This window comes from Oryza sativa, chromosome 12, assembly GCF_034140825.1.
Source record: "Oryza sativa Japonica Group chromosome 12, ASM3414082v1".
Lineage (NCBI taxonomy): Eukaryota > Viridiplantae > Streptophyta > Magnoliopsida > Poales > Poaceae > Oryza > Oryza sativa.
In genome coordinates, this window is record NC_089046.1 from 9,410,919 (window position 1) to 9,434,626 (window position 23,708).

The 23,708-nt window shown below is 42.8% G+C and overlaps 1 protein-coding gene and 1 long non-coding RNA gene across 21 annotated transcripts; one reads left to right on the forward strand and one right to left on the reverse strand.

Moving 5' to 3' along the window:
- Nucleotides 1-246: 246 nt before the first annotated feature.
- On the forward strand, nt 247-14,920 carry LOC4351929 (3-hydroxyisobutyryl-CoA hydrolase 1). Of its 20 annotated transcripts, none has more exons than XM_066306446.1 (18): nt 247-465; nt 553-652; nt 2,960-3,054; nt 3,222-3,343; nt 3,417-3,533; nt 7,316-7,396; nt 7,523-7,591; nt 8,046-8,109; nt 8,307-8,386; nt 8,483-8,566; nt 8,737-8,821; nt 9,977-10,066; nt 10,226-10,364; nt 11,160-11,220; nt 11,300-11,398; nt 13,941-14,042; nt 14,122-14,163; nt 14,268-14,920. In XM_066306446.1, the coding sequence occupies exons 5-18, from the start codon at nt 3,525-3,527 to the stop codon at nt 14,403-14,405; spliced, it is 1,143 nt and encodes a 380-aa protein (XP_066162543.1). In that variant the 5' UTR covers nt 247-465; nt 553-652; nt 2,960-3,054; nt 3,222-3,343; nt 3,417-3,524; the 3' UTR covers nt 14,406-14,920. The 20 variants fall into 20 exon arrangements, 15 of the variants coding, with proteins under 15 accessions (XP_066162543.1, XP_015619698.1, XP_015619704.1 ...); XM_015764212.3 differs by having other exon boundaries at nt 247-383; XM_015764218.3 differs by having other exon boundaries at nt 247-383; nt 9,977-10,062; nt 10,243-10,364.
- A 5,720-nt stretch (nt 14,921-20,640) lies between these two features.
- Nucleotides 20,641-22,757, reverse strand: LOC107278356 (uncharacterized). The gene is made up of 3 exons (XR_001541974.3): nt 22,203-22,757; nt 21,071-21,152; nt 20,641-20,972 (listed from the first exon to the last, which is right to left on the reverse strand). It is a non-coding gene; the product is annotated as an uncharacterized lncRNA (long non-coding RNA).
- Nucleotides 22,758-23,708: the final 951 nt, after the last annotated feature.

Consider the following 23,708-nt stretch of genomic DNA (forward strand, 5'->3'; position numbering starts at 1 on the left):
ATGCCTATGCCGGATGAGCTACTGGCAACGACCGAAGGAGGTGTGTCGAACTGATGCGAAAAGACGTTTTTGAGTGGCTATAGCATATTGAGTCTATGTACTGATTTCTGACACTGGCTTGTGGGGCTAAGGGTTGTTGAGTCGGGTGTGTGGTGTATAAATCGCCAGCCTGTAGGCATGTGACATCTATCGAAAAAGAGAGAGGAAAAATACTACCCGTCCTCTGCTTCTCTCTTTCTTTCTCTTGCTGTGTTTTCTTCTTCCTCCCTACTACTCGGTTTCTGTCAGATCTCCGGCGAGCATCGAGGAGGTAGAGGCCGCCCCCGACACCAACGGCGGCGGCGAGGAAGCCAATCGGCCCCGCGTGGAAGGTGACGGCGAAGGTGGATCTCCTCATCCCCCCCCGCCTCCCTCCTTCCCCGCGTGTTTTGCGCATAGGGTTTTCTGTCTCACGGGATGATGCTTGTGTGTTTTCTAATTCATTCGGTGCTTGAATAATCCGCGAAGGGTTTATAGTCCGTTTCATCTGATTGTGTTCTCTCTTTGAATCAGGTGTCGTGCAGAGCAACGAGTCCTCCGCAAAGGTCGATGAGCCGCTGCTCCTGCTGAGGCATCTGTAGATGCTGTGAACGGCAAGATTCCTCCTACCAAGGTTACTTCTTATTAGGGATGAAAACGGATCGAATACGGACGGAAACTAGCTCTACCATATTCATTTTCATATTTTTTTCGGAATCGGAATCGGAAACCCCGGATACGAAAACAGAATCGAATATTGTCGAATACAGATAGGAGCGAATACAAAATGGAACGAATACGGTGACGAATATTAATCGGAACAAAAACCCCTCAAACTAAGCATCACAAATCAACGAATATTTCCAAATTTTAGTGTTAATAATTTTGCTATATCCAATTTTGTGGTTGAGGGTGACGGCATCTGCAAAAATCGACCTTCATTTTCTCATGCGGCTCCTTAAGACTAGTTTATCGCACTCATATGAACTCCAAATTGGATGATTCTTTTTTCTAAATGTTTGTAAAATCATGCTCTATTGTGTTAGTGTGTTCTTACTGCTATTATTTTGGCCATATTTTTCTTGTGACTTTGTTTTATCAATTAAAATTTTGAATTTCAAAAAAATAACAACTTCAAATAATATTTTGAAGCGGTAAATAATTCCAGCTGAAAAAGTCATGAACATAAAAGTTGTAGAACTCATCAAGAGCTACAACTTTTATTTTGATCATTTCTTCATCCGACAAAGCAGTAGTAACATTGTTCACAAAATTTACATATCTCTCTTATAACTTATGAAACTATATGTGAGATATGTAAATTTTGTAAACAATGTTACTATCGCTTTGTTGGATGAAGAAATGACCAAAATAAAAGTTATAGATCTTGATGAGTTATACAACTTTGTTATTGATGACTTTTTTAGTTGAAATCATTTAGTATTTGAAAATGTTGTTTGAAGGTGTCATATTTTGAAATTCAAATTCAAACTGTTTAACAAAGTCACATAGAAAAATGACACAAACAAAAGTTGTAGATCTTGATGCGTTTTACAACTTTGTTGTTGACAGTTTTTTTCATTTGAAAACATTTAATACCCAAAAAATTATTTCAATTTCATATATTTTAAAATTCAAATTTTATATAGTTCAATAAAACTCGGATGGAAAAATTACCAAAATAAAAATGGTAGAAGTCAATGAGTTCTACAACTTTGTTTTTTACAACTTTTTCATATGAGTTCATTTACTACGATAAAATTCGATTCAAAGTTTTTCATTGGATTAAAGAAGGTGGGTCCCAACTGTAAGGGTCCTCCTCTTCCTTTTCTTTCCCTTCTTCTCTTCCTCTTTCTCTCTCTTTCTTATCTCCTCTGCTCTCTTCTCCCCTTTCTTCGCGATTCTCCACGCCAGAGGGGGAGGGGCGGGCATGGCGCGCGGCGGGGTGGCGGCCTAGCACGGCGGGGTGCCGGCCTGGCGCGGCGGGCGAGACGGCCGGCGCCCTCCCCCTCCCAAATCCAGCGGCGGCGGGCTGGGCAGGGGCCGGTCGTGGCCGGGAGCGGCGCGGCGCGGCGTGAGCGGCGTGGCAGCGGCTTGGGATCTCCGGCGGCTCCGACAACAACGATGGGAGGGGCAGATCTGGTGGCGGCGACGGCGACGACGAGGACAAGGACGGCTGTGGAGGCTTCGAGCGACGTCGATAGCGACAACGAGGATGGCGTCGCCGGCGGTGAGCTAGGGTTTCGGCATTTTCGAGATTTTTATTTTTTTTTTCGATTTTTGATGTGGCTGATTTGGATTTGGCTGTTGATTTTGATTCGGATATCCGGAAAAAAAGTCCGGATAGTTTCCGACCGAATCCGAGTTCCGACGGATACCATCGCTACTGTATTCGAATCCGTTTCCGAGAAAAACTATCCGAATTCGTATCCGAATCCGAAAATATCCGAAAAAAATCCGACCGAAGTGAATTCGGAAATTATCCGTACCACTTTCATCCCGCAATGCTGCCGTGGTCCAGAACTTAGCGTGTTGGGGTTCTCTTCCTGCTGCTTTGGCCACCTGGGAGGATGCTGACGTTGTTCGCACCAGATTTCCGGACGCTGTCCCTTGGGGACAAGCTCCAATTCCAGGGGGGGCAACTGTTATGCCTATGCCGGATGAGCTACTGGCAACGACCGAAGGAGGTGTGTCGAACTGAAGACGTACTGCGAAAAGACGTTTTCGAGTGGCTATAGCATATTGAGTCTATGTACTGATTTCTGACACTGGCTTGTGGGGCTAACGGTTGTTGAGTCGGGTGTGTGGTGTATAAATCGCCAGCCCGTAGGCACGTGACATCTATCGAAAAAGAGAGGAAAAATACTACCCGTCCTCTGCTTCTCTCTTTCTTTCTCTTGCTGTGTTTTCTTCTTCCTCCCTACTACTCGGTTTCTGTCAGATCTCCGGTGAGCATCGAGGAGGTAGAGGCCGCCCCCGACGCCAACGGCGGCGGCGAGGAAGCCAATCGGCCCCGCGTGGAAGGCGACGGCGAAGGTGGATCTCCTCATCCCCCCGCCTCCCTCCTTCCCCACATGTTTTGCGCATAGGGTTTTCCGTCTCACGGGATGATGCTTATGTGTTTTCTAATTCATTCGGTGCTTGAATAATCCGCGAAGGGTTTATAGTCCGTTTCATCTGATCGTGGTCTCTCTTTGAATCAGGTGTCTTGCAGAGCAACGAGTCCTCCGCGAAGGTCGATGAGCCGGTAGCTACAGAGAACAGTGACGCTGCTCCTGCTGAGGCATCTGTAGATGCTGTGAACGGCAAGATTCCTCCTACCAAGGTTACTTCTTATGCTGTAATGGCCGATGCTTACATCAACTTAGGCTTGATCGTGGTCATAAATGTTCATGTAGTTGATTCCCCAACATCCTCTGGAAGGTGTTACATTGACAGAAAGAACTGTACGTATTACTGGGAATAAGAAGCAGATAGAAGCGGCAAAAGATATTATTAAGCAAGCTATGAGTCAGGTAATGTGATTCTGTGTTTTGCTTTTAACTGTTCCTTCATGCTGTAAATAACTAGTGATATTAGATGATGCTGTGATCACACAATGATTGTACAATTCAATCATGCTGTGAAGAACTGGGTGATGCAATATGATGATGAGATGCTAAATTTGTACTTTATGCATTTCCATTCTATTCATGCTGTGATTATTTTTTCGTTGAAAGTGAATTTCTGTTACTTGCTCTGGAATCATGGTGTGTATTATCGAACCTATTGTCTCTAGCATGACCTTACCATCTTCGTATGATATGATTGGTATAATTCAATATGTTTTTCTGTGCTCCCTGATAATAGAGGTCTTAGAAATATAGAAGGTGTTTTTTGGTTCTTGTTGAGTAAACCTGTGATTTCTTTCAATCAGCTTAATTAAATTTGTGTCCTCTTATGGTTTGTGTTGATGTCATTTTATTGATACCTTCTAGAACTGGTTCCAGCATTTGTTCATTTCATTTTTAATAGTTTCCATAAACTTGAAATGAATTTCTTTTACACAAAAATGCTTCAATGCAAATGCATTTTGTTGAATGAAACACAATTTTACTGCGTCAAGGGAGTGCTGGTTTTTTCCTCGCTTATTACATCTTAAGTGTATAAACTAATGTCTCTTCTACAATGGGCCTTGTATGAAGTATCGATCTTGAAATATAGCAGTGCATAATTGGACTGGAAGGTAAGTTCTTCTTAATTGGTGATAAGTTTTAGTGTCTTTTTTGCCAAGTCAATGAGATGCCACATCCTCGAGAGTATCATGTACATATTAATACTTAATTTATACATAATAATTTGTTTATAATCTTTCATGAGTTATAATCTCCTCGTGGTCAATTATTTTTTTGTGGTAATATTTGTCATCTTCCACATAATTCAGTATCTTGCCTTGCTTCCTTTTCAATGGTGAAATTTATTCCATGTCCATGAATTTTATGGTTTTTGCGTTATCTTAAATTACAAATGATGCATGTTTAGTTTCCCATGAAAATGTTGTTCATTCATGGATTAACAATATGGAAACATGGTGTGCATGATCATATATGTCAACTATGAATGAAGTTAGAATAAATGATTTGACTCTGCAATGGATATCTTTTGAGGATCTGGGAGATATGTTCACGTTGACATAAAAAGATATTCTAGTCTCGGTGGCTTGATAGTTCTTCATAGTTCGTCTAGAAGCAGAACTTACCTTCGTGTATGATAGTGTGGTTGGAATTCAGTACTTCATCGTTAAAACTTTGGTGCTGTCACATGATCAATGAACAATTACTGTGGTACTAGTATCAATCTTTAGTCGGTTAGTCTTTTGAGTTTTGGTAACTGCTTACTGCTAGATTAGATCTTATTATGTTTCCTATATAAGAAGTCAGAACTGACTCACCAGGTTCCTCTCGCTTCCAGTTTCCATGATTTATTTTGTTTGAAGGTGCCAATTTGGAGTTGGATGAAGGGTAGGTCTGATGCTTGAAGGGAGTAGGTTTGAAGTTGAACCCTAAGATAAAACCGACCTCCCCAGATGTAATAAGTAATTAGCATAATCTATTTGCAGTAACCTAGTCGAATTTATGAATTGCTTGTGAACTACTACATGAGTATAAAAATTAGCAGCGCGAATGAAATATGACCATGTATGTGCCTATAATCGCCATGGTGATTAAGAAGTAATAAAACATTCAAGCCATCCATGGGCGATAGTCTACTACAGTTGTACACAGCCGCATCAGTAATCAAATTAGAGATCAGATTGCTGCTACAGACGCAATCGAGCATCTTAAAACAACCTAAATGGATCAATCGATACGACCGAATCGAATAAGGAAAATCAACGGCTAATTCGCGGATGCTTGATTGGGCTTTGATCCGTGAGCCAATGAGGCAGAGTGCAAAAAAAAAAAACAGGAATCGAACGCGGGAGTGAACGGCGAGGTAGGGGAAGGAGGAGGAAGCAGCGAACTAACCTGGTGAGCGGATGCAAGCAGGGATGACGAGGAGGAGGAAGTCAAGTAAAGTATGACAAGCATCCAAAGCGTTTTGACTGGATATATTTTTGACAAGCAACCAAACCTAACTGACATGAATCCCACGGGTAGGGTAAATCTCAAAAATATATTTAATCCAAACGTTTTGGTTGCTTGTCATACTTCACTTGACTTCCTCGTCGTCGTCATTGCTGCTTGCATCCTCTCTGACTCTGAGACCGCGTGGAGATGTCTCCCGCCGACTCCGACCAGGTTAGTTCGCCGCTTCCTCCTCCTTCCCCTACCTCGTCATTCACTCCCGCGTTCGATTCCTGGTTTTTTTGCGCTTTGCCTCGTTGGCTCACGGATCGAAGCCTAATCAACCATCCGCGAATTAGGTGCTACTTTTCCTAATTTGATTCGGTCGTATCAATTGATCCATTTAGGTTGTTTTAAGATGCTCGATTGCGTCTGTAGCAGCAATCTGATCTCTAATTTGATTGTTGATGCCGCTGTGTACAACTGTAGTAGACAATTGCCTATGGATGGCGTGAATGTTTTATTATTCTTTAATCACCATGGCGATTGTAGTCACATACATGGTCATATTTCGTTCACTCTACTAATTTTTATATTATACTCTTGTAGTAGTTCACAGGCAATTCAGAAATTCGACTAGGTTACTGCAAACAGATTATGCTAATTACTTATCCAGTGTTACCGGGACACTGACACGGGTGTCGGAGTCCGACTCGGCAAGCTAAGAAAAAATAGGATTCGGGGACTCGCTCCATAAATATGATTTTTAGTGAAAATATTATATATATCATCAAATAAAACATACTCTTAGTCAGTAAAACACTAAAACATATGGTGTCACACATTATTCTGCACAGAAGATCCTATCTTCTTATTAGTTAGGACAAAGACTGACAGCCAAAATAAGTGAATTTCATGTGTAGAGGATCCCTTGTGCAGTTGTGCACAAAAAAACCCACTGCTATCCTGCCATCCACATGCCACTACCAATACTACTCATGAGTACTACTAGTTGTCTCTGGAGTACTACTAGTATGCCTGTGCATTGTAGATGCACGCACGCAGCTACTTTTCCCATCGAGCTCTCCCATCCCATTCTCTCTCTCTCTTCTGCCTTCTTTTTCCCATCCTCTCCCACAGGTCTGCCAGACAACCACCGGCACTGCTCGCCTATGGCAGCTGAGAGAGACACCGCTAGTAGTGTCTGATGCGTGTCGAACCGTGTCAGACACGAGCTGACACGGGGATGCGTGTCGACATGGAAAATTTTTTTGGACTCGCGTGTCCCGGTAACACTGGTTACATCTGGGGAGGTCGGTTTTATCTTAGGATTCAACTTCAAACCATTCTGCTGTAGAATTCCTACAAATAAAAAAAAATAGCAGTCTTGTGTTTGACCCAGATTGTTTCTGTATCCTCTGTTCGTCTCAACTGGCCTCAAGAACACAACTATTTTAAGGAATATATAAGCAGAATGGAGAGTTTAAACTCCATTCTAATTTTGTTCGGTTTTGTCTGTTGTGCGTGTAATTAGGCATTTAATTTTCCTATTTCATGTTTTTTTTGCCAAACGGCCAAATGGCCACACTCTGGCATTCGATGTAACAATTTATCATATCGGGAACTATTGTTACAATCTGTATCTTCTTTGTGTGCTGTCTACCACAAGTCTTATCTGTAAGATGTCATATTTTTTATGATTGGTTCTACCTGTTACTGAGAATATCTTCTACTATTTCTCTTTTTGCCAGGTTTTGGTAGAAGCAAATGGTGTAACACGGACATTGGTTTTGAATAGGCCAAAGCAGTTGAATGCCCTCTCCTCTGCAATGGTATGACTTCTAAAGACAAAAACATGACAATGATTCAATAAGTAATGGGGCATATATGGTATTAGCGACTATATATAGGGTGCAGGAACACTGATTTGATAATTTTTTTTTGCTTTCATTTTCTAGATAACGTGTTTTTTGAGGTGCTTCACTGCTTATGAGGAAGATGATGGAGTTAAACTATTGATTGTGAAGGTAACGATCATGTTTGAGTCCTACAATAATGAAATATCTAATGTGGTCCATATTTGAACAATGTATTTAGAGGCTTATCTTTTTTTAAAAAATGAATAACGAGGTAGTAGCTAACATCAAACATGAATTGCCTGTTTAAATTTCCAAAATCATGAATTCAAAGTTTCATCCGCTTATTGAAGTTTGTACAACCAAGTTGTAGTAACGTAAAACAACAATGCTGCCCGTGCCTTTTGTTGCATGCTAACTGTCCTTTTGCCATTTGTAAATGTAATTGATTTTCGCCGGGATGAAATGTAATTGATTTTCTGCTGCTGATATATGAGTCTTGACTTATTGGGATAATTCCATCTTTAGTACCTCCTGCTGTTACCTTTACTGCTGCTGTTTGTGCTCAGCTTGATTTTTATAACTCGTTGCCATTCTTGTCATCACTTGTTTTTTCCTTTGTCAGGGAAAAGGAAGAGCATTTTGTGCAGGTGGAGATGTTGCTGCAGTTGTCCGGTCTATAAATAATGGTAAACAACACATATGATGCATCCTTGAGACTATGATGTCAAATATCTTGAGCTGGTTTATTTTTGGCTTTTAGCTGTTTTGCTTTGACTTCCTTTGCCTTTCCATATGCTATATGCTAATTCACTGTTAACATGCAATATATAGAGAATTTTCTTCTTGACATCTAATTAGTTTTACTATGCATTTCTTATATCAGATAGCTGGAAATATGGTGCTCATTTTTTCCGAAATGAATTTCTGTTAAACTATATCATTGCAACATATAGCAAACCTCAGGTAAGCTGTCGCTATGGCTTTGAAACTGCTTGTCCACATAATTGTTGTCATTATTGCTCAATTCTTACCACTGAATGCTACAACACTCTTATCTAGGTTTCGCTTCTAACTGGAATTGTCATGGGTGGAGGTGCTGGTGTTTCTATACATGGAAGGTTCCGAGTTGTCACAGATAGCACGGTATATATTACGGAACAAACTCTATATGAACCTTCCGTTTTTGCTTAAATCATTTCAAAAAGGATGTAGCTGGTGTGCATAAAAAGCTTGTTTGATTCTTTTCATGGGATAAACAGCTTACCAGCATATGCCTAGAGATTGACTCTGTATTTTTACTACTATTTATACAGGTTTTTGCTATGCCAGAAACAGCGTTGGGTCTCTTTCCAGATATTGGGGCTTCATATTTTCTATCTCGACTTCTTGGGTTCTATGGTGAACTTTTTTCCTATCTCATATCTCCTTTATTCAATTGAACTTTCACACATGATCATATGAATTCTCATTGCAATGTCTAAAACTGATTATGAATACTGGAAACCCATGTGCAGTTATGCATCCTTAAATGCTTATTTTTTAGGGAAAATCCAACCTCAAATCTTGCAAATTTTGGATCACTGGATGTGCTTCACGATTCGTGCTCTTCTCCAACTCCAGCGACCACCTCTTCTTCTCCGGCGCCAGCGCCGGCGGAACCCAAACTCCGGCAGAGGGCCGACGAATTAGGGTCCGGGGTGCGGTGGGGATGGGAGGGGGGGAGGGGTAGGGGAGAAGAGGGGGGAGAGTTCGCCGGCTTTAGAGGGATGGCCGTGGGAGGCGGTAGCCCGGCGGTGGGCGGCGGATCGGGCGGGCGGCGAGGTGGCGGCGCCGCCGCCGAAGCCGCGGGGTCGGAAGCTCGCGGTGGGCCGGTGTAGGAGACGGGGGCAAAGCGGAAGATATGTCAGGAGGAGGCGGCCGGTGGTGGCGCCCCGCAGTCGGAGACGGGGACGACGGCCGCCATCGGCTTGAGGGAAGAAGAGGACAGGGAGGGGGAGGGGAGGGCGCCGGCCGGGGGGACCTCGCCTGCGCCGTTGACTCCCTTCGGCCAGCCGGCGAGGCGGGCGGCGGCGTGTTGGGGCGGTGGCGGCGGCGGATCAGGTGGTGGCGAGATGGGCGCGCGAGGGGAGCGGCGGCGGCGGAATGCGCGAGGGGGAGAGGAATGGGAGAAAAAAGGTTAGGGTTAAGGCTGTGCACGAATCTCAAAGCATATCCAATGGTCCAAAATTTGAAAGATTGGAGGTGGGATATTCTATCAACAGATGTATAAACAGTCCCTATTTTTTATTTAGGATGATCATATTATTACATGATTTTAAAATTTGTGGGTGTGGAAATATATATGGCCACTCTGTTTCTCCCATCATCTTAATAAATTTTGGTAAAAACAAGAAATGTATGTGGCCAGATTTTTTATTGCCTGTCCACAGGATTCATCTGTTGAATTTTAATATAATGGTGAATTTGTTATAATTACACCATACAAAGTTATAATTTGATGGGAAACTATCATTGGAGATCGTTTTCACTGATTTTTTGTTATGTCTTTCTCAGGAGAGTATGTTGGTCTTACTGGTGTAAGGTTGGATGCTGCTGAAATGCTTGCTTGTGGCCTAGCAACTCATTTTGTACCTTCAGATGTAGGTCTGCCAGTGGCTTTTGAATTTTATGTTCAGTGTGGGACCACATATTTGTTCGTTTTATGTTTGGAAGTCAACTGTTATAACATGTCCTACACACTTGACTTGTTCCAAGTGTGATTATAGATAACCCGAGTATTGCTGGTTTTCTAATTCCTACTAGTACACTCACTCTTGCAGAGGCTGTCTTTGCTAGAAGAATCACTTAAAAAGGTTGATACATCTGATCCATTTGCTATATGTGGAATTATCGATCAATATTCGCAACAACCATCTCTGAAAGAAAAAAGCGCTCTGAATAGGTAAGCGTGCAATTGTCCAGACATTACCTTTTCATGCACGTCAAGCTTATTCTACTTCCTTTGTGTACCCTGTAAAAATGACGTATCCTGGACAGGTGGGATATTCTGGTTCACACCAAGTAATCTTGTCGTACAAATCCTTTTTGGCATGTTAAATTTAGATTGATTAATCTACAGTTTTTAAGTTACTAGTAGCTACATAAAGTTCCATAGTTATACCATCAATATAAATTTCATGCAGGAAAAACTCCTCATCCTGGGGGCGTGTTTGACCAATTTATCCTCTCCAAACAACTTTATTTTGGGTCCAAGCCTCAGCCCCCAGATAGATAGACTAGTCCTTTTGAAATAATATTAGCTTGTAATGAAGGGCAGGTGGAGAAATGTAAGGAATTGGAATGGGGGAGATATAGGAAAGCAACAGCATGCACTTCCCACATCTTGTGTCTTCTTTCAATAGATGGATGGGCTTCAACTTATCAAAAAGCTTGGTAATGGTTGTCTGGCCTGGCTTTAAATAAGCCGTTCCCTATGCCCTAACGGCCTAACCTGTTACCCGTGTGTTTTCTATATTCTCCTCATCTTTGAACTCATTTTTGGGTATTGCTTTTCTTAATCTTGTTTGAAGGCCAAAAAGGCAATTGTCAGTGCATTGTAACTTGGAAGGACTTATTTTAGTTTGTCAGGAGATTCCATTTGTTCCTCTTTCATTTCAAGGTTTTGTTTTCTCATTTCATTCTCAGGTCAACTTTTATTGCCTAATCCATATCTGCTACTTCCGTCATATGATTGCAGGCTAGAAATCATCAACAAATGCTTTTCCAAAAAAACAGTAGAAGAAATCATAGCCTCTCTTGTGAGTTATGCTAAGTCCTCATTTGCTTTCTATGGACTCTCCAGTTCTGTTGTGCTAAATTTGATGTGTATCATGTTAGGAACAAGAGGCTCCAAATGTTGCTGATGAATGGATTGCTTCTGCAATCCAGTCCATGAGGAAGGCTTCTCCTACTAGTATGAAAATATCCTTGAGATCGGTATCCTCTCAAACATTTCCAAAGCATACGTCTTTATGTTACTCAAGTCATTCTATCTTGGTGCCTTCTGATGCAAATTATTGTAGTGTAAGGCACTACTATTTATTTAGACCCATCAATCCTTTATATGGTTTCATATGACCAGTATTTATATTGCTCAAGCGCATACTTCAGATAGCTTTATGAACTGAACCCTACTCTTTTGTCTTGGCAGTTGGCACAACAGATCAGCCCTATAGCCAAAAAAACAAACCTTCTAAGATTATAGCTTTTGCATAGTCAAATTGCATGTATGGGCATACCAGTTCTAAAAGCTTTGTAAATGTCTTTGAAACTAGTCGTTGGAGGGAAGACAAGGCTCGTTCACTCCACAGAAGAGTACATGTGCTAGAAAAGGCAGCCAGCTTAAAAACACCAACTACTTTCTTAAGCCTTATTTAGTTTGGTTGCCTACGCTGATCTCCGGCGTGCTATGCAACACCCCCTGCTTGCTTCTTTCTGTTCGACTTGGAGCTTGCAGCCTCCCTACCCTTGCTTATGACCTATTCTTAATAGAACCGATCTGATTTTCACTACAAGAGGAATTCCGTGCTTCTGCCGGATCCTCCCTATCTCCTGATCAAGCTTGTGTTGGTAAATACTCCCTCCGTTTTTTAATAGATGACGCTGTTGACTTTTAAACACATGTTTGATCATTCGTCTTATTTAAAAATTTTATGCAAATGTATAAGATACAAATCATGCTTAAATTACGTTGAGTGATAAAACAACTCACAACAAAATAAATTATAATTACGAATGGTCAAACGTCTGACAAAAAGTCAACGGCGTCATCTATTAAAAAACATAATGTAGTACTCCCTCCGTCCCATAATATAGGGGATTTTGAGTTTTTGCTTGTAACGTTTGACTACTCGTCTTATTTAATTTTTTAAAAAAATATTATTTATTTTATTTGTGACTTACTTTATTATCCACAGTACTTTAAGCGCAACTTTTCATTTTTGATATTTGCAAAAAAATTTTGAATAAGACGAGTGGTCAAACGTTGCAAGCAAAAACTCAAAAGCCCTCATATTGTGGGACGGAGGGAGTATTGTTTAGTATGGCCTATAGTAGTACACTGTTTGGGACAGAGTTAGTGCCCTTCTCACAACATCCCGTCTGGCGGAAACTATGGAGGGGGTGGCTAGCGCGCGCGTGGGCACCAGGAAAGTAGCTGGCGAGCATTCCCCCCTTCCCTTTAGTCTTAACTACCTATATTAGTTAATATACTTAACAGTAATGATAGTAATTAGGAAAGATTCGGGAGATTTTTTTTACTAACAGATTAAAAAAAATTTAAGTTAGATTTGAAAACTTTCGATTTAAGTTTTAAATTTTAAAGTCAAATTTTAAAAACTTTCAACTCATATTTGAAAACTTTCAACTTGAGATTTGAAAACTTTCAACTCAGATTCGAAACTTTCAACTCAAGAATCGAGATTCGAAAACTTTCAAGTTCGGATTTGAAAATTTTGAAAACTTTCAATTTGAGATTTGAAAACTTTCAACTCGAGATTCAAAAACTTCCAAATGCAGATTTGAAAATTTTGAAAACTTTCAACTCGAGATTTGAAAACTTTCAAATCGAGATTTGAAAACTTTCAAGTTCAGATTTGAAAACTTTCAAACTCAAAATATGCTAAAGATAAAAAAAAATCAGAAAAAAGTGAGAAAAAAAAGGAAAAAAAGGGTAAAAAAAACGAAAAAAAATCGTAGCGGAGGCGCGCGCACCGGCGCAGCGGCGCTGTTCCTTCTTGGCCGGAAACGCGCGCCGCCGGCGCGCTCGCTACAACTAGCGGAACAAAGCAGTTAGATGGTTCACTTTGTATAACCACTACAATTTTGACAGAAAATAGTGTTATGGTTAGTTTCTAGCCTTTTAAGATCATGTGACCTATCTTTTGGGAGTTCTGGTCTTTTTCACCAGGCCGACAACGAAGGAAGCCCTGACCAATTTTATTAAGATCAAGAGGAGTAAAGTATTGTTTACAACAAACATGGTTGTTTAGGGATCACCCTAACACAGGAACACAACTTAAAAGCTCAGAATTGGCCCTAAGTCCGGGAGAGGCACAGAATTGGTTGCTGCCACAACAGGGCAGCCCTCTATCGGCGCACTTCAGTGATCAACATTCCTCCCAAGCATGCATCACGCTAAGTCCATTCTTCTATGATGCAGCAGATTACCTCAGAGGCCGATTTGCTGGCACCGTCAAACACCTGAGCGTTCCGTTCTTTCCACATTATCCAAGAGATTAGAATTACTACTGCGTCAAATGGGAGTTCCAATCTCACCATGAGCTTCGAGGTGTCAAACCTCCAGCTATCACTACCTACTAAGGTCTAAAGTGGAGCTTAGTCTCTAAGAAAAGTTTGTTTTACACCTAACATTCAGTAGGGAAGGTCTTTGTTTTACTGTAGTATATGTAGTTCGCGAGACGCTAGCCATCTGTGCCCCCATTATGTTCTTAGCTTGTTGTATTTACTGTGAGTTCAGATAAGAGAAGGGCGAACACAAACTGTTGGTGAATGCTTACGTCGAGAATATAGAATGGTTTGCCATGTGATGCGTGGTGACTTCAGTAGAGACTTCTTTGAGGTAAATATCTATCTACATCTCCCCATGACATGTTCACTTAAGATGAACATACTTTGGACGATTCAATTCCTATTTGCAGGGATGCAGGGCTATATTGTTGGATAGAGATCGAAACCCAAAGGTCAGCTTAACATCCTGTTTGTCAGAAAATTCGTTCTTCACATATTGTCTAATCTGGCATGGGCATAGCATTAAATCTAACCCTGACATCTTTGCTAATTGCAGTGGATGCCTCCAAGGTTGGAAGAGGTGCACGACGAGGTGGTCGAAAAATATTTTTCCAAAGTCGATGATCCAGAGTGGGAAGATTTGGACCTACCTCCTAGACGTTCCCATGGAAGGAGGCTTGTTCCCAAGCTTTGACTGAATGAAGCCTCTGGTGAAAAACTGAAGCCTTTGTTGGTGCTTCTTAATAACAAACAGATCGTCCCCAATTTGAGGGATATGTGGAGACAAGCGATGAAGTTTATAATAAAGCTGAAACATATAATACTATAGGTTAACAATTTTATTAGTAGCAATTTAGAGAAGTCCATCTCATAGTCTCATGCGATGCTTATATTGGTATCGCTATTGTGCTTTTTCAAGGTGTGAAGGTACGCTTCAAGCCAAAGCCCAACTGCATAACGGCGGCCCATATGATACCGGTATCAGGCTATCCTATTAGGCTTTGAAGCTATCTTCTGCTTGTAGATTCTAGGTAATCTTTTATATATATTGTATAAAAGAAATTCATAAGTTTGCACTGTGTTGTTTTTTAAGTAAGGCCTCGAAAAGGTAGATCCCTAATATCGAGTGTGTCTTGTAATGCACTTGAACTGATTGCATTTCGTTGATGAAATGGGAAAGGTCCACTCTCTTTGTCCAAAATAAATAAATCTATATCTATATCTATCTATACCTAATAAAAAAATTCGTAAGGCTTCCGGTAATTTTTCATCTGTCACCTATCGCTCGCGTCAGTACAATCGTGCGCGATGCGGTAATCAGCTTCCCCGTTCAAACAAAATCGAAGACAGAGCGGATACCATGCTTCTTCTTATTGTATTTCTCTGAAAGGCAAGGGGTTTTCTATAAAAAAAACATAACAGGCATTTAGGCAGGGTAAGGGTCAGATCAAAATTTTATACATGGACAAGAAGTTTTTTGCAAAATACCTAAGATGCGCGTGGCATGCATGCATTCTTACGTGTTCCTAGAGAGAAGGAATTTATCCATTTCATGTTTCGAGCTCTCAAAAAATGGCGTGGAAACAGATAGAAACTCTTGAATGGAAATTGAAAAGAAATGTAGCCCCAGTTCCTTCGGAAATGGTAAGATCTTTGACGCAAGAAGAAGGGGCGACCCATATCATCTTGACTTGGTTCTGCTTCCCCTCTTTTTTTAAGAATACGGCTAAATCGGAGATGGGCGGTGAGACAAACCGGACACTAGGCAGATCACATGCATGGGGAACAGGGATTTGACCGAAGAAACTGCTCAGTGGCAGTCTATACGCCCAATTGAGGAGCCTCTCCCCGCAGTGTTTTACGTGTCGCACGGAAAGAGCAAAAAAAAAAATCAAAAAACGAGAAAAATGGTACGGTCAGGCTGGTTATTGATTGATGATTTGTACGGGAAAAGTACACGCAAGGTCCCTCAACTTGTTAGCCAGATACAAAATCGTCCCTCAACCACAAAACCGGACATCCGGCGTCCCCCAACTTACAAAACCAGTCACAAAAGGTCTCTCGGCGGTTTTGACCCCGGTTTTGTCCCACGTGGCGGCTAACTCAGCGTGAGACCCACGTGGGCCCCACATGTTAGTAAGCCATGTCATCACCTCTCTCTATCTTTCCTCCCCCTTCCTCTCTCTCTCTTTCTCTCTCTTACTTATCTCCTCTCGACAGGCTGGACGGGCCGGGCGGTGGGTGGGGATGTCGCCAGGGTGAGGCGGGAGAGGAGGTCCGACGACCGCCGACCGGCGACGCGGTGGCGGCGACACGGGAGAAGGGGAGGGCGGCGGCAGCCCAGCGCGGTCGCTGCGGCCAACAGACATGCATGGTACGGGCGGCGCGAAGGGCGGCAGCGGTGCGTGGTTGTAGACGAAGCCGAGGAAGACGGTGTCGACGTCTCCCCCAGGCTTAGCCACCGGGGAAGGAGCCGGGCAGCCGTCGAGGGCATCGCGGCTTTGGTCCTCGAGCGCCGTCATGGCGTCGCCGTCGTCGCCGCGTTCCTCCCGTCTCGCCGCCACCGCCAAGCCGACGCCGACGCGTTCCTCCTGCCTCGTCGCCACCGCCCAGCCAACGAGCTCGCCGGTCTCCCCGCGCCTCCGCTGGCTGCGCGTGTGGCTCCAGCTTGGCCGCTGCGGTCGCCCGCCGCTCCTCCTCGTCGGCGAGCACGGAGAGGAAGCTGACACCGCCGCCTTGCTCCCCTCACCGCCGCCACCGCCGCCTTGCTCCCCTGAGCCAACGCCGACGCATTCCTCCCGCCTCGAAGCCGACACTGGCCTCCCCGTGTTTCCCCGCCGTCGTCACCGCGTTCCTCCCGCCTCGCCGCCGGATTTGGACTTGGGAGGAGCTCACCGGCCTCCCCGCGCCTCCGCCGGCCGCGCGTGTGGCTCCAACTCTACCGCCGCTCCTCCTCTCCGCCGCTTCTTCCCCGTCGGCCGCGCCGACCCTCTTCTCCACCGCGTCGGTGCCGCCGCCGCATCGGCCCTCCTCTCCGCGTCAGTTATGATGGCCGCAGCCGCGCGCCGCCATCGCCGACCACACGAGGGGGACGGGGAGGCCGGCGAACTCGCACCGCCCTGAGCCCGCGCGCCGCCACCCGGGAACCGCCGTCGCTAGCCACACCACCTTTCGGCCGCGCGCGCCGCCGCCTGTGCGAGAGCAGGGAGCGAGAGGAAGGAGAGAAATAGAGAAAGAGAGATAGGGTGCTGACGTGGCTTACTGACACGTGGGGTCCACGTGGGTCCCACGCTGAGTCAGCCGCCACGTGGGACAAAACTAGGGTGAAAACCGCCGAGGGTCCTATTGTGACCGGTTTTGTAAGTTAGGGGACGCCGGATGTCCGGTTTTGTGGTTAAGGGACGATTTTGTATCTGGCTAACAAGTTGAGGGACCTTGCGTGTACTTTTCCCGATTTGTACTAGCATGAGTGCTACTGCTAGCTCTCTGCAACTGTACTACTGTTTGCCAAAAGGAAAATTTCACATTGAAGGCCCGTTTAAACCCCAGGCAAAATTTTTTACCCTGTCACATCGAATGTTTGACACATGCATGGAGTATTAAATATAGGGAAAAAAACTAATTGCATATATTACGTGTAAATTGCGAGACGAATCTTTTAAGGCTAATTGCTCCATGATCTGACAACGTAGTGCTACAGTAAACATTTGCTAATGACGGATTAATTATGCTTAATAAATTCATCTCACAGTTTACAGCCGGAATCTGTAATTTGTTTTGTTATTAGTCTATGTTTAATGCTTCAAATGTATATATCCATATATCCGATGTGACACGGTAAAACTTTTCACCCTGATCTAAAGAAAACCTGATTGATACTCTCACCGACTCACCATCCCATAATATAGTTACTTTACTTTTTATGCGTTTAGATTTTATCCCGAAATATAACTATATATTATTTAATTTCTTTATTTAGAGTAAATTGCGTTGACGGTAAAAGAACTTGGCAGATGGGTGTGATTAGGTGAAAAACTTGAAAACCAAGCGTAACGGTACAATAACTTGGCTAGGTGGGTGCGCTCATGGTGCAAAAGTTGCCACGCCATTGTTCCACCTTAGCGAAAGTGCCACATTAGCATTGACCATCTCATTTTACAGAAAAGTCCCTAGTAACTTTTATATTCCAATCACTTCTTCTTCAGGTGTATCTGTTTTCCCATTGTTTGGTACTCCCTCCGTTTCACAATGTAAGTGAATGTGAGGAATACTAGAATGACTTATTGTGAAACGGAGGAAGTAGAAAGATTAGAAAGATCTAGAGGCCCCACCGCGGCATCGACGGAGCAGCCCGAGGCCACTTAGCAGGCGACCTCGACGTCCTACAGGTTCGGCAACACCGGCGGCGCCATGACCAGCGCCGCGTCCGCTGCTGGCTCCTTCCTTCCACATTCGCTGGGTGCAGATCGAGTCTCCGACAATATCAAGTCCATGTTCCCCTCCTCGTCCACAGCCAGCGGCGCCACCTCCGTCAGGCACGATGAGTACTAGGAATCCCACCGGACACGACGAGTACACGGGATCCCCACCGGACCACCAGCAGACGCAGGGAGCTATGCCTCAATAATATCATCAAGCCATAAGGAAGATCATGTGTCAGTGTCGCAATGATCAAACCAGTCCACCTTCTCATCCAGATAAATTCTGCTACTGCCAACTCCGAAAAAAAAACCCCACCATGATGCAGTTCAATTGTGAATTCTTCCTCATGGCCTGCAATACAAAATAATTGGTGATGTGTTATACCCGCATAAGGAAAATAATACACTAAGATTATTTGCAGATTATTGAACTAATTATATGCTGTTGATCGATAAGGGTACAAAATACATCTAGTAAGAATTTCTCATTGCCAATGTTACTCTTATATCGTATACAGCTACAGGAAACACCAATCAATAATTACAGTACTACCAATATCGTGGCTAGTACCATTAGATCTCTTCATTGCATTGTAATAACAAATAACAGGATATTCAAGTGAAAGACCAAAATAATACAGCCATCGTATAGGTCAATGAGACCTTAACTTTGCAATCCTCCATCAATTGAACGAAAAATAGAAATCTACAACCATCAGCAGGTGATTTACCATAACAAGCTCCAGGAACTCGCCGAGTCAGAGCCATCCCAAAGTTTGTGGCAATCACGTCGACAGCAGCAGTTTGTGGACTTGAATTGGTTTGGTTATGGTTTAGGGCTTGAACTAGCGTGGCACACAGAGCCCTCGTCGCCGCCGCGATGTAGTTGCACGGCTTCCCTTGTTGTCATCATCGTCGCCGCAGCCGCCACCACCGCCACCGTCGCTACGTCGCCGCCACCGCTGCGTCACCACCAGCGCAACCACCTCTCGATCAGGATCATGTCAAGAAAGATAAAAGGATATATTTGTACGTCAACAAATCATATTAGGGGGTTTTCTATAAAATGAGATAGATCTTTCGTGTTAAAGCCAATACGGCAATTGTGCTAAGGTGGAATAGTAATGTGGCAATTTTTGTTTACGTGACAACTTTTGCACCATGAGCGCATCCATCTAGCCAAGTTATTGTACCACTACGCTCGGTTTTCAAGTTTTTCACCTAATCGCACCCTCCTACTAATTTCTTGTACCGTCAACGCAATTTAATCCTTTATTTACTTACTCATCTCAACAAATTATAAATAGTTTCTTATTTAATTTTATTGAAAAAACTTTAGAGGAGACGGGTGAAGTAGTTTTGCAGTACTGCTGTACTAGCAGGAATAGCTAATGCCATATTGGTACCAGTTTTTACGAGACGCAGCACTTGCCAGGAGAAGTGATGATTAATCAGTGCAGTTACTGTGACTAATGGCCGTTCAAGATCGATCCAGTCAATTCATGACAGTAATAATTTAGCTAGGTCCCCCCTCCATGGATACCCAATCGATCGATCACTGCATAAATTAATTAGTAGAGAGAAGATCGGAGCACGTACATAGAAGTGTTTTAACCGGTTAATACTGAGTTTTGTTTGTGTGGTGTTAAAGTGCTAATTAGTCAAAGTCTCGCAAGCTTGCCATAATGCATCGATGCATGTGGGTTGCGTGTTTGGCCAATCAGGAGCTGCGAATGACGTGGCATTATTATATATATATATATATGTATATATATGTATATATATATATATATATATATATATATATATATATGCGGTATATATATATATACATATATACATATACGGTAGCGCTACATGGCGCGTGTGTGGCGCTACGATAGTTAGTAGCGCGACTCTCATCACTGCCTCCGGGTTTTCCGTTTTTTCCCGATCCCGGAAAAAATTTTGCACCGCATCTCTCTCGTTCCACCCCTCTTCTCGGTCCTCCAGTTAAAGTTTTTGTCCTATTATTCCGTTCATTCCTGTTAGACGGCGAGTAAAAAAATTACTTTGGAGCCTACAGCCACGAGTAATTTTTTTATTTTGGCGCACGCTCCCACTCCCGCTTTTCTCTCGCTCTCGTTCGATTCTTCTTTCCGTTCGTCCAGTAAAAAAATCATTCCTTGTTATTTCGCCCCTGTTAGACCGCGAGTAAATAAATTACTTTGGAGCCTAACACCGTGAGTTAAAAAATTACTTGTTTTGACCCTACAACAGTATGTCAGCCCGTGAGTAAATAAATCACTGCCGGTCAGATATTATTCACCTCCACACTACATTACCAATTAACTTGTATTCACCAGTCAACCAAGCTACCAGTTAACATTCTAGCCTCTATTAACAATATTTTCTTTTACACACGGGTTCTGTTACATTCAGACACACTCAGGGGCGTGCCTACGTTATACTACCCGGTGTCATAGGACACCGGGTAGATTATTCAAATCCTATATAAATTACACTATGTTAATTAATATATTAGTTAATAATTAGATAATTAGTATATATTGGACCCCAGTAATTTTTGTTCTGGGTTCGCCACTGGACACACTATACAATAAACAAATTACATGCTTAAACTCAAAAGTAAAAAAGTTACAAAGGATATAAACACTCCAACAAAAATCATCAAAGAAATTCAGATCAGCAGATCCTCCTCTTCACCGCGGGATCCATCGTCTTTGATGGACGAATGTTGTAGTGGAGGCGGCTGGCTCGCCAACCAACCAGCTTAGAACAGGACTGTGTGGCGGTAGCATTAGGAATCAGGATGGGCAGCCCAGGATCAAGCATGGCCGCTATTAAACATGCAGACCATAAAATCAGTAATGCCTCAAAAGATTAGTGCACTAACAACCAACGGAGGTGCATTATTAGTGATTGTTGAAAGTTATACCTCCGGCGCTAGTGACAATGTTTCCCAGGTCACCGCATGATGCATTTCATCATCTTCGAGTCCACCGGGTTACATTGTGCTCCTGCAAGACCAAAATTTGCCATATATATGCACTATGAGTAGGCATGCCTTAGTGGATTGACTCATAGTATGAGGCTATGAGCAACTGAGCATTGCACAGGACATGGTGATGCTTGCAGGCTGAAAAGCCAAAAATTAATGCAAGTGCAAGCTCATGGGAAATCTAAATGGGCATTTGGTGGTACATATCAGGGATAAGTGGCAAAACGTTGATCAAGAGGCTTATGAATTGTTGATCGTGTGGATTAAGCTTATTAGAGAATTTTTGGCTCGTTTTTACCAAGAGAACTGCTGCAAGCTACATAGTTGAAAGCACATACTCCTACCAGCGATCATATATTTTCAGTTACCATCTGAATGCCATGGAGGACATAGAATAACTTCCATTGTAACGTTCAGTCAAAATTATTTACAGGAAACAATTGATTGTATATACAACTAATCAAACAAACCAAATTAGTACTAATAAAAAACACCAGTCTTGGTTTACCAAAGCAATCGTTTGTCAGAGAATGCGACACCTAAGCTGACTCTAGGCCACATGTGCACATCTACAGATCATCCTAGTTCTTCTATTGTTTTCAGAAGCTAAGAACAGCCCTGCATGCATGATTCATCACATATACACTTATAGCACCAAGCGAAGCCATCCACCAAACAACTTCTAATGTGTTTAGGTTGGATGTGTCCACTCAATACACGGATACAAAAGACATGAATAGATTAGTTCTGTTAGGTTCCTGACAAAACATCAAATAGATTAGTTCTGTTAGGTACCTGACATATATTAACTTCATCCCGTTGGCTGGGAATGAAGTTGGCTGTGAAACAAAGGTTCACGTTGGCCGCCAATTGAAATGCATGCCCTTCCGTCGGCAGGCATTAATCAGTGGTTACTACCCAATCTTAACAAAACCGCATCCCCACAGCCAACACAGGCACATATCTCATCCAAAATCAAAACGACGGTGCAATCCAATACAGGATGATAAAAAAACTACTGATACCATATAACGCTACTAGTTGATATATAGGAACTAACGAGCTGTACCTGAAATAGATTTCAATTGACTACAACCGCTACACGGACCTCCTGTATTTCTTGGCGGCGCTGACCTGCCGCGCATGACGCCAACGACAATTTACTGACATCCTTCGCCACCGCTTTAGGGAGGAGGGAGAACGACCCATCGGACCCCCAGATCCGTAGCCTCCTCTCCGAATCCTGCCACCCTCTGTGCTTCAAATGTCGTTGGTACCGCTGCTCTCCACCCACCACCGACACGCAAGAATCAGAAGAGGATTCGGGCGAAGCTCTCCTAGATCCGGCGATGGGATGGATGTCGGCGACAGAGGGGCAGCCGACGGTGCCACGGGCCTCAACCACATGGTGCCATCCAGCAGTCGATGGAGCGCCCAAGTCGCCGTCCAACAGGGGAAAATGTTTTGGGGCGGTGTTGTGTAGCACGTTACCTCGCAGCCGCCTATCCCCGCCTGGAAGGAACTTGCGGCGGCGCGGGCGACCCCCGCTGCACGGGCGGCGAGAGAAGAAGGGCGCTCACTGTCGCTGGCGAGAAAAAAAACTATCCGAAAAAAGTGGGGAGACGATAACTGAAAATTCGCTGCTGTATACATTGTGCTTGAAAAAAAATAAAAAAAATGGCTTGTGGTTAACAATTAATTGTGGTCATAGTTAAAAAATAACTCAGTGTCGATGAGTTGGAGTGAAAAAAAAAAGACTATCTTCGATGGCAGTTAAAAAATAACTGATTTGTTTCAATGTGAGTAAAAAAAATATGATTCCTAAAAAAATTGAAAAAAAGATACACGTGACTACGTGACGTTTATTATAATTGCCGAATTGCACATAGTTAAAATTTAACTGACTGAACATGAATATATATGGTGAGTTATGTAGTAGTAAAAATTTAACTCGTGAATCAATATATGTGGTGCTGTGGGGATACACATTGGTGGTGTGGGGGAAGGGAGGTTGCGCAGTACGTGGGACTGAGGACGTGTAGTAGTCAAAAATTGATTATGTAATCAAAGTAGGTGGAGTGGGTGGATCTTCTCACTGTGTCAGGTGCCGTTTAATACATAGCACCTTAAGGTGCCATATAGTAATTCTATACTATATATATATATATATATATAGGTAAATTAACTGGTGCTACATGGAGTATGGGCTCCAAGATTCAAATTGAGTATATACCCAATTTGAATGAGTATGAAATTTTTTTATATGTTTAGATATGAACATTAACTTCTTTACTAACAAGTTTAAACAAGTTTGAACTTTTTTTTTGTTAGATTTTGGTTCTAGATATATAACATTCAAACATATAGTTCGTTAGGTATGTAATAATGAATTGTGAAATAAAGTTGAGTTTGAGTTGTTTTGTTGTTAGGTATTTGTATGAATCAAATTCATATACCTAGGTATATACTCACAATTTGAAAATTTTTAAAAATTTGAGAGAATTTGTGTGTTTTATACCTTGGAACCCAGGCACCATGGAGTTCCGTATGGGTATATATATATATATGTGTATAA

Coding starts and splice junctions, on each gene's coding strand:
- LOC4351929 (XM_015764207.3), top strand. CDS start 2,143: ATGGGAGGGGCAGATCTGGTGGCGGCGACGGCGACGACGAGGACAAGG. Junction 2,249..3,221: donor CGAGGATGGCGTCGCCGGCG/GTGAGCTAGGGT, acceptor TCTTTGAATCAG/GTGTCTTGCAGAGCAACGAG. Junction 10,067..10,225: donor TTTTGTACCTTCAGATGTAG/GTCTGCCAGTGG, acceptor AATTCCTACTAG/TACACTCACTCTTGCAGAGG.